This window comes from Papio anubis, chromosome 12, assembly GCF_008728515.1.
Source record: "Papio anubis isolate 15944 chromosome 12, Panubis1.0, whole genome shotgun sequence".
NCBI lineage: Eukaryota > Metazoa > Chordata > Mammalia > Primates > Cercopithecidae > Papio > Papio anubis.
Window position 1 is genome coordinate 91,772,365 of NC_044987.1, and position 14,715 is coordinate 91,787,079.

At 50.0% G+C, this 14,715-nt stretch overlaps 1 protein-coding gene across 4 annotated transcripts in view; it reads right to left on the minus strand.

Moving 5' to 3' along the window:
- Nucleotides 1-14,715, minus strand: part of WT1 (WT1 transcription factor) — a 48,608-nt gene that overhangs the window by 32,251 nt on the left and 1,642 nt on the right. For all 4 annotated transcript variants that reach the window (XM_031653393.1, XM_021925935.2, XM_031653391.1 and 1 more), the window contains exons 2-3: nt 9,265-9,387; nt 8,726-8,828 (exon numbers count right to left, since the gene is read on the minus strand). In XM_031653393.1, the coding sequence (XP_031509253.1) occupies nt 8,726-8,828; nt 9,265-9,387 (226 nt within the window). The remainder of the gene's footprint in view (nt 1-8,725; nt 8,829-9,264; nt 9,388-14,715) is intronic.

Here is a 14,715-nt window from a genome sequence, read left to right on the forward strand (position 1 = left end):
GCGACCTCCTCCACAATCTCTCTACTGGTTTTTGTTCTCCTGCGCCTTTTCATCAAGCAATCCATTTATTAATCTTACCATTAATCTCAGCCAACAGGCATTGTATTCCCCAGGCAGCTCTATACTTTTGTCACTAATTTTTAAAAAATTGTTCACCAACTAAAATCACTCAGCCCCAGTTGACAATTTTCCTAGGCCCTTTGGGGATATGGGATCTTTCTGAAATAATTTCATTCTTTCATATGACTCAGAAAATCATAATTTTTAAGAGAGCTGGGAAAGAAAGATGAGTGACAGACATTGATGCAGAAGGGTGAATGAATCCCAAATATCTAACTTTACGAGTTGGAAATTTTCTCACAGACTTAAAGAATAGTCTGGTTGATTCCTAAGGTCTCTATAACAAAGTACCCCAAAGAGAAAATAAACATTTCTTTTTCATTAGACAGAGTCTCACTCTGTCACCCAGGCTAGAGTGCAGTGGCACTATCTCAGTTCACTGCAACCTCAGTCTCCCATGTGCAAGCAATTCTCCTGCCTCAGCCTCCCAAGTAACTGGGATTACAGACATGCGCCATCACACCCAGCTAATTTTGTATTTTCAGTAGAGTCGGGGTTTCACCATGTTGGTCAGGTTAGGTCTCAAACTCCTAACCTCAGGTGATCCACCCGCCTCAGCCTCCCAAAGTGCTAAGATTACAGGTGTGAGCCACCACGCCTGGCCAATATTTTTAATGGCATTTTCTTGGCCCTCAGAAGGCAAACCTTCTCAAATACAGGGTCTATGTCTTACACATATGACTTTTTCTAGTGTGTGCTTAACAAATACTGTGTATGGTACTGTCTAATATGGTAGCCACTGGCCACATGTGACTCATTCCACATATTAAAATGGTAATATTTTTTGCTATATTGAGTCAAATATGCTATTTGAAAAATTAATTTCACAGTTTCTTATTTTTTGAATGTGGTTACTAGCAAATTTCAAATTACATGTATGGCTTATGTTATGTTTCTACTGGACAGTGATGTTCTATAAGTTTTGGAACACTGAACAAATCAGTTCAGCTCCCTGACCCTCAGTTTTCTCATCTGTCCAATGGGAATATTAATCTCCATCAGTCTAACTGTACAGGAATGTTGTGAAGTCCATAGAAGGTAATACCCTCAATGGCCCTTTGAAGATGACACAGATAATATACTTTAATTACTTTAATTTGTTCTAACCTACCAAATTTTGCACAGCACTTTCACACATTCTCAATACTGCTCACAACTTTGTGAGGTAGAGGTAATTATGAGTCCCCATTTATTAGATGAGGATTGAGGCACAGATAGATGCCCAGTGCTGGCATGCCTGGTGCCCCCACCCTCACTCTGCCCTGCCCCTATGAAGGCATGCTGAGCCTCATCCTCTCATTATCATTTATATAATAATAATAATACAGACAAGAGTCTGGAGATGAAAGAGAATATGCTCAAGGGAACATCGTCACCTACTCAGTCTCCAGAAAATGATGATACTGCAACATGCCCCATGCGTCCTCTTCAGCTCACTAAGGACAGTGTGCCAAGATCCCAGTAGAAGCCCCCTTTGCGATTCTAGCTGTCCTGATAGCTTAGCCTGCAAACTCTCAGAAGAGGAGAGAAGGTGGGGAGGGTGTATGGGAGAGAAGGACTTTCAGAAAATCCCCAAGCTACTAATAGGTTTCCTGAGGCCAGAGATAGGATCAGAGCACAGTTTTAACCACATCCTGCCTTTTGCTGGCTAGGGCTCCTCAGCTGCTCAGTCAATGGGCCTGGCTGGCACAGCCTTTCAAATGGAAGTCAATGACAGCAATGACAATAACGGCTGCTGAGGAGAGGACAAAAATGTGAACTGGAGCTAAAAATACCGGGCCCAAGCATGCTCAGGCTCTGATCTCTTTGGGCAATCGCTCAACACCCAGCTCTCATCATGGAAGCCCATAGAAAGAGGCAGCTTCATTCAAGGAATATACAGCCTCTGGCAAATGAAGCATCTAATTACTCAGTAACCACTGTAGGTGCCGACCACCTCATTCCCAGAGGAGATCAGATAAGCAGGTGGTTTGGCTTACAGCGACCATTGTGGTCACGTAGGCATTTCAGCTCCAACCGTCTAACTCTGCCTGTTCGGAAGTGAACTTTCAAATTGCAGGCTGCTAAAATGTATTCCAAAAGTCATGGTGTCCTTTATATTTTTTAAGTAGATCTTTAAAAAAAAAAAAAAAGTCACTTGTTTCCTATATAAGAATGTTTGAAGTTGGAGGCAAGGGAAAGAGGAAAGAAACTTCTATAACTGGGATTAATGCAAGTTGGAGTAAAATAAAAGGAAGTCAGTCCTAGCAAAAAGGGGGAGCTTAAAAGGAAATCAGTAGTAGATCATATAGAGTTTGTTTTGGCCTGAACTGCAGTATTACTAAGTTCTCGACCTCTGCACAAAAAGAAAGGAAGAAAAAAAGCCTCAGCTATTATCTAGACGAGAACTCCTCCACTCTTCAAATGCGTGTGTGATTCAAGCACATTTTCATCTTTAAGTCTGTTTATTATATTCAGCAGAATAATTCGTGTCATCAAGGGAATAGAACCATCTAACCTGGCTAAGATTAGGGTCACCTCTGCCACGCAGTTGCTGGCTGGCCAGGTAACATCTTGGAAGAAGTAAAGAGCTGCCCCCACTGGATAAAAAATAAAAAGGCTCAAAGTGGAGATAACTGGCATCTGTCATTAGAATTCATGTTTCCAGCTTTTTTGGTAATAGCTGTGCCCCACACCAACAGAAAGTCCTCTGTGGGTGCACCTCTACCTAACGGAGGGTGCAGCCAGACTTCCACACACCCTTTTCCTGTGCTCCTCCCTTTGAGGTGCCTTGCAGCCTGCCTGCCTAGAAATTTCTGCCCAGCAGGCCATGATGAATAATTATTTCACAGTCACTCTCTTGGTATTGTAATTTCTCTCAAGCTCACCAGCTAACCAAAGAAAAACCCACTGGGGATTCCATTTCTATTAATAAACACTTGGTCAGCACAAAAGTTACAGGAATATTTGGAACTAGATTTTTCCTCCTCCCTGGAGACGAGTTTAATTCAAGCCTGTGGCTTTGATGACATTGCCCATCACCCTGGAAGCCATTTCAAACCTTCCGCCTTCTGCCTATCTATGCAGGAAACAAATATTGACTTTGTACTAAATGAAAAGACAGCGTATAATGTACATAGGTACACAAGTGAAAAGAGGCATTATTAATTACAATCTTATTTTCTTGGGCATGGGCTGTCATCTGATTTATGTCTATGTTGAAGGCCAACTCAAGTGGTGGATCGGCACTTCCCACTGAGTTGTGGAACCCAAGATTTCCCAGAAACTCTGTGGCTGCTAAGGAAGTTTCTCTCACATGAAAAATAATCTACTTGTAACAGTCTCCACTGTCAATGTCACCATTTGTGAATCATCAACATTCAGTTCAAAACAGACTAACAATGATTGCTTCCAGAGTCGGAGTGGTTTTACCTGCTAACAGCAAAAGTACAGCAAAAGGAAATATTCTCATTTAAATTTGTAGCACAGTTGCTGAAGAAGAATATGTAAAACTAATAAAAGAGCAAAAGGAAAGGGAAAGGGCTAGAATGCCTAAAAGAAACAATCAGTGTTCATGGGAATATTTTTCAAACACAGTGCACAGAACTTTTCAAAGCAGCCATGAGGATCATATGTGAAGTCGGCATAGTCAAGGACTGGGGGCTCTAAGGAAGTCAGCAAACAGATGAGGCAAAGGGACTTTGGGAAGGAAAGAGAGCAGAAAAGGCCCAGTTAGCTGCCTTTTAAGGTAGAAATTAGGGGGGAAATTGTGCCTAGTAGGGGTGGACCCCACTACTCCCTACACTGACAGAAGAACTTTTCCCTGGGACCTTCCCTCTGGGCAAGCCCAAACCAGGGTGGTCCTGGAAGCAGTCATTCTTCCTGGGTCTGGATGGACAGGGAGAAAGGTCTCTGCCCTGTGATTGTTTAGGTGCCTAGGCTGAACTTCACCCCAACAGCTCATATCCAGTGGTAAAGACAAAACTGGAGGAGTCTGGAGTTTGAAAGACAGCTGCTCTGTGAGTTAGAACTTCAGGAGAATGCTCAAGTCTGCTTCTGATAATGGCCTTGAGGGAAAACGTTGTCCCAAACCAAGAACTTTCTATTGAAAGCTACAGGTAAACCTAATGGATAACTGGACTTCTTTCACAACTGTGGGAAATAGAAGACCATCCTCTAGTGAGACTGAGGACAGATGCCACCTTCAGAAAGAGAATGGCACTTATCCACCTAGAGAAAAAGCAAGTGCAGAGGGTAGGAGGATGGATTCTGGAGCTGTATTGCCTGAATTTGAACACCACTTCCATCCCTTAACTGTGTCACATTGGGGAAATTTACTTCTCAGGGCCTGAGTTTCTTCCTGTGTAAAATGGGAGTGATAACCTGTTGTGTCCCTCAGAGTCACTAGGTGGATTAAATACGTCAATACTTGCAAAGTGCTTACAGTGGTACCTGATACATGGTAAGTCCACATAAGCATGTGCTCTTACGATTTATGAGCAAAACACATACATTGGCCAGGTGCAGTGGCTCTTTACGCCTGTAATTCCAGCACTTTGGGAGGCCAAGGCAGGCGGATCACAAGGTCAGGAGTTTGAGACCATCCTGGGTTAACACGGTGAAACCTCCCCCCTCTACTAAAAATACAAAAAATTAGCCAGGCGTGGTGGCACATGCCTGTAGTCCCAGCTACTTGGAAGGCTGAGGCAGGAGAATCCCTTGAACCCTGGAAGAAGAGGTTGCAGTGAGCCAAGATTGCGCCACTGCACTCCAGCCTTGCAACAGAGTGAGACGCCGTCTCAAACCAAAAAAAAAAAAAAAGTGATACATTGACTATACAAGGGGACTAATCAGATGGGGAATCCTGCATGGTCCAGTGTCACTCAGTGATTCAGAGCACAGCTGGGCTGTGAAGTCAGAGAGACTGAGGATCAAATCCTGATTCTGATTCTCACTTGGCGTGTGACCTTGAGCAAGTTACTTTGAGACTCCAAACTTATTTCCTCATCAGTAAACTAGAAATTATAGTACCTACCTCAAAGAGTAGTCAAAAGGGTTCAGTGGGTAAACTAAGTGAACCATTTAACATCATGCACAGCAACATATAGTCAGCATGCAATAAATTCCAGTTATTACATTACAAGGACTCATGCTTTCATCCAACAATGATCACTGGGTTCCATAAGGGCAAACACCTGGTTTCAGAAACCCTAGTGACCTTTACACAAAAGTCCACCCACCTTCTGTATGAGAGGAGAGGGTAAGGAGGATGGAGAAAACCACCTCCTGCCACTTCCCATAAGTTGTTGATTGGGTACATTTTCTATTCACTGTTGTTCATAGCCATAACAAATATAGATGCAGCTGCAACTCCTCAGGTCTGTCACCCAAGAGAAAGGAGGGAATTGTGCAGGCCACGAGGAAAGAACTGGGATTTTGCGAACGTCCTCAAAGCACACTCCACACTGTATTCTGCTTATTTAATGTCAGATCTGTACCATCACCTTTCTTTTAGGCTGGCAAGGGAAAGTATACCCAAAGACTGGGGAGAAGCCCAGCACAGTGGCTCACACCTGTAATCCCAGCACTTTTCGAGGCAAAGGTGGGCGTATCACCTGAGATCAGGAGTTAGAGACCAGCCTGGCCAACATGGTGAAATCCTATCTCTACTAAAAATACAAAAATTAGCTGGGCGTGGTGGCAGGCACCTGTAATCCCAGCTACTTGGGAGGCTGAGGCATGAGAATCACTTGAACCCGGGAGATGGAGTTGCAGTGAGCCAAGATTGTGCCACCGCACTCCAGCCTGGGCGACAGAGTGAGACGCTGTCTCCAAAAGAAAAAACGAAAAAAAGAAAAAAAAAGAAAAAAACCAAAGACTGGGGAGGGAAAAAGTTTGGTGAGGGAGGGAGAGAAAAAAGCTGGGCAGTCAGCCTCAGGGAGTCAAATGCAGCAAGGCAAACAAAATATAAGCAAGCTTTCCCCAGAAAGTCCCAAACTTTAGGCAGAAAAATGAATGAAACCAGGGACCAGTAGAAGCACCACTGAGTATCTAAAATCCAAAAGTTAGGGTGTTAGGCAATTAAAATTTAGTCCTATTTTTTATGCTTTTTCAAACACTGCATTCACAAAAGCATTTAAATACCCTTTCAAACTTGTTTAGGAGTAGGAAAAAGGGAAACCATATTAACTGCAGTAATGTTGGTGCACAGATCCAGTTTTAAAACATCCCTACACCTGCCCATTCATCTTTAGACTGCAAGGGAGGCACATGATCTTTGAAAACTGATTGGAAATGTTAATTTAGAGTGAATGGAGCTTTCAAGATCCAGACAGTACAAATTCCAAGGGAACAAACTCTTCCTACAGGGGTCACAAATTCTTCTTTGAGATGTTACTACTTGGGAAATGTTCTGTGAGAGGGAAAAATAGTATTTTTATTGGATTCGTGTAAAAATAACAGTACCAAAGAAAGTTCCTGAATTATAAAGAATGAAGCTAGAAATAAACAAATACTTCTGAAAGGTGAATTTGACAAAGTGCTTAATACAGTGGCCAATCAGAAGCTGGATTAGAAAATGTGAAAATTTATGTGATGTTTCCTACTTCCCTAGCAACCACAAAATCAGACCTAAGTCAAAATCCACCATAGGCACCCTGGAGAATTGCTATTAAACCAGTAGTAGTGATCGCTTTTTCCTGGACTCCTCTTTCTAGGCTGCCAGGTCCTCTAATGGACGCCTTCCTAGGGTCCCACAGGGTGAGTCTCGGCTTGGGAGAGGGGAGTAACCGATGTGTGTGTAGCCTGGAGTCACTGATGCACCGGACTGCAATGTCTTCCAGTCCCCAACCCCCAAGAACACTTCCCATCTCGACAGTGCCCACTCCCGCATCAAGGTCTCCTCTCAGCCTAGTGTGACACATCAACTGAGTCCACAGGGAGCTAAGGAGGAAGGCGTGGACCAAGGTCATTACGTGGGAACCATCCCAACAGCCCGCCTGATGGCTACCAGAATAACAGCAATGACACCCTGGCAATGGGCGCGAACAGCTACTCAAGAAGAACTCAACGGCCCTGCTGCCAGTTTTGCTAGGGAAGGAGATTCACCTCAGAGAATAAGTGCAAATCCTGGCCTCATTCCAGAGACTTGACCCACCGAAGGGAGGCGCTGAGGTGGCAGGCTTGGGGCAGCATGCCGCGCCTGTGGTGCAGAACAGGAATGATTTCTAGCTAGGGAGGCAGAAAAAGAAGGATGGAAAGGTGCGACCATTTCGTGTCCTTGCCCACCGCCTGCCTCCCCCCGCCCAAAAAAAAAAAAAAAGTGTGATGAGGAATCCAAGATTCGAACAGATAAACCGGATGTTCTGGGGAGAAAAAGAAAAAAAAAGTTTCCCCAGTCCGCGCGCCTCAGGCGTTAGAAACAGAAGGGGCACGTCCCTGCTCTCTCTAGAAACTCCCAGGAAGGAGAACCCTAGATGCGAGAGCCAGGCCAGCCCCGGGCTCACTCTCCTAAGGGCAGCAAGGGCCTGGGGCTGCGCCTCGCTCCGGATCCAGGACTCCCGCCCCTCCTCCACCTGCGGGACTGGATAGTCCCCCAGGCGCAGCCACTCCCCCACCCAATCTCCCAGGGCAGGCGCTTTTCCTTCCTTCATGACCTCACTACCTCCTTCCCTTGACGTCAGCCCCGGGTCCCCGCGCGGAGGGGCGGGAGGATGGGGATGGGTTTGGGGGCAGCCGGTGTCAGGATCCCCGAACACCCGGGAGGAGGGGGCTATGAGGTCATGCGCGCCCAATCCCGGGCCGCACAGGCCGCGCGCCGCGGCTCCACGGCCCCCGCCCCACCTTCCAGCCCCGTGCGGGCTGGTGTGCGCCGCAGTTACTAGGCAACCCTATCGCAAACGCGGGCGGCCGGCCAAGTTCACCCAAAGTTGAAGAAGAAATTTGGGGGAGAGAAGGTGGAGCAAGAGGCGAGAAGAGGAAGCACGGAGCGGGAAAAAGCTTGGAAGGGAATGAAGCTGGCCTTGGGCCTCCCGCGCACAGGAAGAAGGTCCCACGCAGGCCAGGGCAGCCTTCCCGCAGGGCCCTGTTGCAACCCGACCTCCGTCCAGCACCCAGGCCGGAGGCGGGTGCTGGGAACCACGCCCACAAATCGCTGCCGCGGGCCGAAACCCTGGAGGGTTGAGGTGGGGAGAAGACTGTGGCCAAGGCTGTGGCCGAGGGTACGCGCCTTCGCGGTAGTCTGGCCGGTGTAGTCTGGCCATTGGATGGGTTTGAGGTCTCAGAACCGAGTGGGAGTGAACTCCTTGTTTAATCTTTAGTCCCGATGAAGGTAAACTCCTCCCAGTAAAGACCTTCTAAAAATAATAATAACTTTTCAAGCGCCGCTCCCTCTTCAGCTCGAAACAGTAATTGCCCTCATTTGTGCACAAAATAAGAACAACTCAGAGACCAGGAAGATCAGCTTTAATTTCCTCTAAGTAGTAGAATGGAGTCGAGGCGTCCCGTGCCTCCAAGACCCTGCATGCCGCAGTCAGGGCTGCCCAGCTGGGGTATTCTAAAGTCTGCCGGCTCGTGCGTCCCCTCCGGAGTCCCAGGGACCCAGACGCAGAGCGCAGCGCCTTCCTACCTGCTGTAGGGCGTCCTCAGCAGCAAAGCCTGGCTGCCGGTGCAGCTGTCGGTGGGGGTGTGGCAGCCGTAGACCGGGGGCGGCACCGAGTACTGCTGCTCACCTGCAAAGAGAACCGAAGACAGCTGAGCGAGTGCGCCCCAAGGGCTCGGGGTGCGAGGCTGCGGGCAGGGGTTGGGGGAGACGCGAGATCCTGAGCCTGGGGCACTGGGGCCTGGATGAGCGGCGTGCAGAGCGAGGCGTCCAGAATGCGAGAAGCTAAGCCTCTCACTTTACATTCCCCTAGCAGTCGCTGCGCGGTGCGCCCAAAAGGCCCTCCGGACATTCATAGACTTAGTTGGAGGGCGATGTCCCTAAGGTACTTAGGATGGAGGGATACCCAGTCTTGTCCTTTAAATACAGTGCCATTGGGGTAATGATTTCTAAGGTCCTTTTAGAAGTCTTCCTTTGCCTAATTTGCTGTGGGTTGGGAATTCCTGGGGGGAAAGGGGGATAGCATGGAAGAAGGGGAGGACTCCACTTGGTTCCCGCTCGCTTACCCAGCGAGCCCTGCTGGCCCATGGGATCCTCATGCTTGAAGGAGTGGTTGGGGAACTGCGCCGCGTGGTGTGAGGGCGTGTGACCGTAGCTGGGCGTCCCGTCGAAGGTGACCGTGCTGTAACCTGCGGGAGCGGCGGAGAGAAGCACAGTGTTAGCGGGGCTCTAGCAAGACAGGGACAGTGGGTCTGAACCAGCCACAGGCGGGGGATGTGTGCTGAACCCCGCATTCGGACCCCCAGCGGAGGAGAATCCAGCCCCACCAGCCTCCAGGACTTTCGGCGGGAAGACGGCCCAAGTCCCTGGATGTGACCTCAGGACAGGCTTCTCCATCCTTTTCTGACTAAAACCCCGACCTCGCTTTTTCCCAGTTTATTTATGCCTCAGTCTTTTTTTCTGGGCGGGGGATGGTGGTGTGTGTGCATGAGTGTGCGTGTGTTTCGAAAATGGAGGTAACGATGCTCTGGGCCCTGCTTATTTAAGCCTCAGTCTCTGCCGCTTCTGCAGCGAACCCCTGGCAAGTTAAATATAAAACTCGTTGCCTGATCGACAGAGAAAGTTGGTCAAGCCCAAAAAACAAACTCCTCAGCTCTTCCGCAGGAGCAGCGCGGGCAAGCGAAATGAATCTGCTGGGCTAACCCCTCGCTCACTCCGAGCTGTAAATCAGGGGCCCGCGCACCAACTTTCATTAATTACTCGGAGCCAGTTAAATGGCCTGGTCTTAAAAATGGGAAGACTAATTACCGAGTAATGTTATCTGTCTGGGACTACCCAACCTGACACCACGACACCCGAGGCCCAAAGGAAAGCTGGTGAGGGGGAAAACAAGGGCCCCTTCCAGTTGGGCCTTCAGATGGCGACCCTGCGCTCTCCTTCCCCTCCCCCTATGGGACCCACCTTGCGCCCAGGGATCCGACCCTGACCACTGCTGTAGGAGCCAACTTCCTTGCTCCCCAGGCTGGACAACCAGTTTCCTTTAGAGTGTGCCTGACACTGTATCTCCCTTTCCCTCCATGGTAGTGCTTGGGTCCTTTGCCTCAGTTTCCGCCCCAGGGCAATCCTGGCATTTTCCCCCATCTCTCCTAAAGTGAGAAAAAGAGCGTGGGGCCTCAGTTGGAAAACATAGTCTTTTATAAGTTTTGTTATTAAATTGCTTTAAACATATGCCCCACAAGCTTCTGGAAAGCTGTTGCTGCCTCTGGGGAAAAGGATCCTTCCGCTAAAGATCCTCACTGGCCCTGGACCCCAAGGTGGGGTCCCATTCCTCTACAAGTTCGGGAGTCTGTGGCCTGAGGTCCAGGCACAATTGGCAAAGGAGAGCTGCTCCTATGGGATCCTGGCAGGGCCACCCCACCGATCCTCCTGGCCCAGCGACTGCCCTGGGTCTCCAAACTTCACAAAATTCTCAGGAGTAAGTTGGGGCAGACAGCACCCATTCTCCCACTCTTGCGCGATTTTATCAAAGTGCCTCCAAAGACTTAAGCAGGACTCAGCCGAAGAGCAGGACCCAGGGCATCCTTACCTCCATTTTCGAAACACACACGCACACTCATGCACACACACCACCATCCCCCGCCCAGAAAAAAAAAAAACTTCTCCGGGGCAACAGAGGCATAAGCCTGGAGGGTGGTGTGGCAGAGTGCAAGGGAGGGAAGGAGGGGACAAATCCTAACTCCCTGGTAGTACAGGTCCAGGCTTAAGTCTCACACACCGCTCAGCACCACAAGTTGGGGATTTGAGAAGCCACCGGCTTTTATCATCTGCATGACCCCGAGGGCCTCCATTTCTCGCCTGCTAAGTGGGCAAAGATAACCCCCGCCCCGTTAGCTCTCGGGCGTTGGTGAGCACGTTTGGGCTTCCAGAGACTTCCTTTTGAAACCTGAGGCCTGGCCCTCTTTGAGGACTACAGATCAGCTTACAAACGAAATTTGGCTCCGGGCACCCACTATTGCCCGGAGGGAAGGCCGATTTTCTGAAAGGACACTAAAAAGAGAGAGAGAAGAAACAGAAGCAACTAAGAAGTTTTCTCTAGGCGAACCCTTCTCCATTCCTGAGCCGAGGAGTAGGCAGGGACCCGGGGCACTGCACAATCCTCAGAGCCCTGCTCCGCAACCGTCCGTGCCCGGCGAGGGCCGTGGGTCCCAAATTGCGGCACCCACTCTCGCGACGTCCGTCCGCACCCCAGAACTCGGGCCCAAGTATGCCCGTGGCCCGCAAGGCCTCCTAGGCTCCCCTCCCAGACGGGATCTGCAGACCTCGGCAGGCAGAGACCGGCCTCGAACCCCCTCTTTCAGGTTCCCCCGGGAGGGGCAGTGGTGAAAGCGCCTGTGGAGTGGAGGGAGGTCTCTTTTAATTAGAAGCTTATCGGACGCGGGTTTGATTAGAGCGCGCTGTCCCTGGGCCCAGCGCTGGGCCTGGCGCGGAGAGTGCGGGGGCAGGGGCCGGGGGAGGTACAGCTGCTGGCTGGAAGGAGCAGCGTGTTCAAAGGCTCCTTGTACAGGCCTTGGGGGCAGAGAATCGAGTGGCCAAGGTAGCGCCTTTCCCACGGTTAGTCCCAGCCCGGGAGGGGAGCGCAACCTTGACCGCGAGCGAAGAGGTGAGACGCGCTCTGCGCCCTCCACTCCCGCCCGCGGCTGCAGAGAAGCCGGGAACCGCCTGGCCCAGCCGGGCCGGGAGAGCTGAGGGGTGAAATGGACAGCAGGCTCAGCCGCTGAAAACGATGACTGCAGCTGCACCGTGATTGGGGAAAACCTGTCCCCCAACAAAATACCCTCTTCTATGTGACCGGAAGGGGGAGCCTTTGCCCTCCGGCTTCACAGCCCTCCGCACCTGACCCTACGGTGGCCTGATGATCCCAGGCCTAATCATGCGTTAGGCGTCTGCGAGCTTGCGGGGCTGCGGGATCAGCAGACTAGCAAGCAATCTCTCTCTCTCTCTCTTTTTTTTTTTTTTTTTTGAGACGGAGTTTCGCTCTGTCGCCCGGGCTGCAGTGCAGTGGCGCGATCTCGGCTCACTTCAACCTCAGCCTCCCAGGTTCAAGCGATTCTCGTGCCTCAGGCTCCCGAGTAGCTGGGATTATGGGCGCCCGTTACCACGCCCGGCCAATATTTTTTTGTATTTTTAGTAGAGACAGGGTTTCGCCATGTTGGCCAGGCTGGTCTCAAACTCCTGACCTCAGGTGATCCAACCGCCTCCAGCTACTGCGTCCGGCCCAAGGAAGTTTTTTTTCCCTCCTCCTTAAGCCTTGCATCTAGTCTGGGGCTACTCAAGTCCTCGCCCCACATCTGCCCTCACAAACCCGTCAACCCCCACACAAGGACTAAGAGTTTGCTGCCCCTCCCTCGGGCCAGAAGAAATCCATCTCAACGGTGGGGCCAAGATCCCTGGAAAAGGAGTAGAAACACCCTAGAATGGTCTGGGTTCAACTACCACCTCTGCCACCTAATCTCATAGAACCTGTATTTCCTCATCCAAAAAAAGGGGCTTCTCCAGGATTAGCTGGTGAGTTTCTTGCAAAGGTTCTTGAGGCCGTTGTATTCAGTACCCAGTGCCTGGCCAGTAGGCGATTGATATTTGCTAAATTAATGTTTACAAGATTAGGATGCCAGATATAATATTTAAGAAATTAAAATATGAACATGCTTGTGAAGTTTTGGGCGCTTGTGACTGGGCACCAGCAATTGCCCCTGCCTGTGCGCCATGGCTAGGCTGCCCTCGGGATCCAGAGACGGCCTTGATTCCTCTCCCCTGGGGTTTGGCCTTGGCGCTCTGATGGCCATTTCCACATTTTTGAGAGAGTTGATGCCCTTGCCTCTCACAGTCCAAGTCTTGGGCCAGGCCCTGCATCTCCTGGGGAAGCAGCAGGAACCCTGGAAATCAAAATAATTGTTGCCCACTCCAGGATAGCAGCCGCAGCACTCCTCACATCCAAGCTGCCCAGTGAGCCTCAAGGGCTGAGTAAGCTCGACCCATCTGTTTTCATTGCAAGACAAAACTTAAACCTGGAGATAGTGCTTCCAGGCTGTATGACTTGAATCTGGGGCCCTCTCTCCATTGGGGTTTTTCTCCAGGGTGGAGAAGGAGGATACATTCACCTGCTAGTCCTGGTCCCCTTTTAACTTTTTCTCTGTGACAGCCACGCCTGTGTATTACAGAGGAATCCAGATATTTTCCAGAAATATAATGCCTGCTAACTGCAAAACCCACAGTCCCGCCCCCTACGATGTGTGATAAGATCCCAGGCACCAGACCTGCCCTGAAGAGAGCTGGACAAGGGACCCAAACTGAAGCGACAGAGCCCAGGTTTCAAAAATCCCCTAGAAGCACTAAAAAGATAATGGCATAGTAGTATTTTGTACCCCAGGGGCATGGATTCGATGGTTTCTCAACCACCTCCAAACAGCACACATGCAGACAGAGATTCATGGCTTCTCAGTCACAGATGTTTAGATGGGTTGCCGAGTTCCATATTTAAAGCCCCAAGAGGGTGGTGGGTCGCGCTTCTGCATCTGTGGAGTATAACTTCAAGCCGGACCTAATCTCCAGGTTGCCCATCTCAGCTGTCGTCTTATAGACAGGGATACTGAGACCTAGAAACTCCCCAAAAGTAACACCAGCCTGCTAAACAAAGGTGGCGCGATCTGATCAAAGAACACAAGCCTCAGCGACAGTAAGTTGCCCCAACGCCCCTTGAGTACAAAACACTAATTTCACCAACTAAGGGCATAGAGTGGAGGCAACCCTTGGGTCTGCTTGCGGTTCCTTCGCAGGACACTGATCCCAGATTCTCCGGAAGAAAAGGCCGGTTTCGATTTCTCCAAGGCTTCTGGTGGGCCCGTGCTCCTGGTTAGGCTAAGGTAGGAGCAGCCTGAAGACGCGCGTTTATAAGGCGCGGGTGAAGGCGGGCAACAAGGGCAGAGCTCTTCTTGAACCGAGCCTTGGGCGAAGGTACCTCCTGCAAAAGATACACTCTGCTTCCCACGCATTCCAAAAACATCCCAGTCCCGAGGCCCTCGAGTAATTTTGCTCCAGGAAAAGCATCCGCCACTGTATTAGTAAAGCGTTTACTAAATTACCGAATCAAACCGAACTGGCTTAGGTTCTCAATAGCGCGGAAATCCACTGAAAATAAGAGAGAGGGCAAACTACAGTGGCTCCGCAGGATCGGGTCCGCGTAGCCCAGGCTGAAGAGAGATGGGCGGGCGCCGGCACAGGATGAGAAACCAACCTGATACTTATCGTGTGCAAAGTTCCCTCCTTGTATCCTGACTAAGCACAGCGAATAATCCTGTCTTTGTTCTAACCCCAGGTCTTGAAGAAATATGTCCCAGCTGAGCCTCGCGTTTACAAGATTAAGAGGCGCCCCAGATGGGCTGAAAGAAAGGCCAAAGCTCGTGTCTCCTTCTCCTGCCTGTGGTAGAACCTGGTCCTGCATAGCTTGGAATCGGACAAGT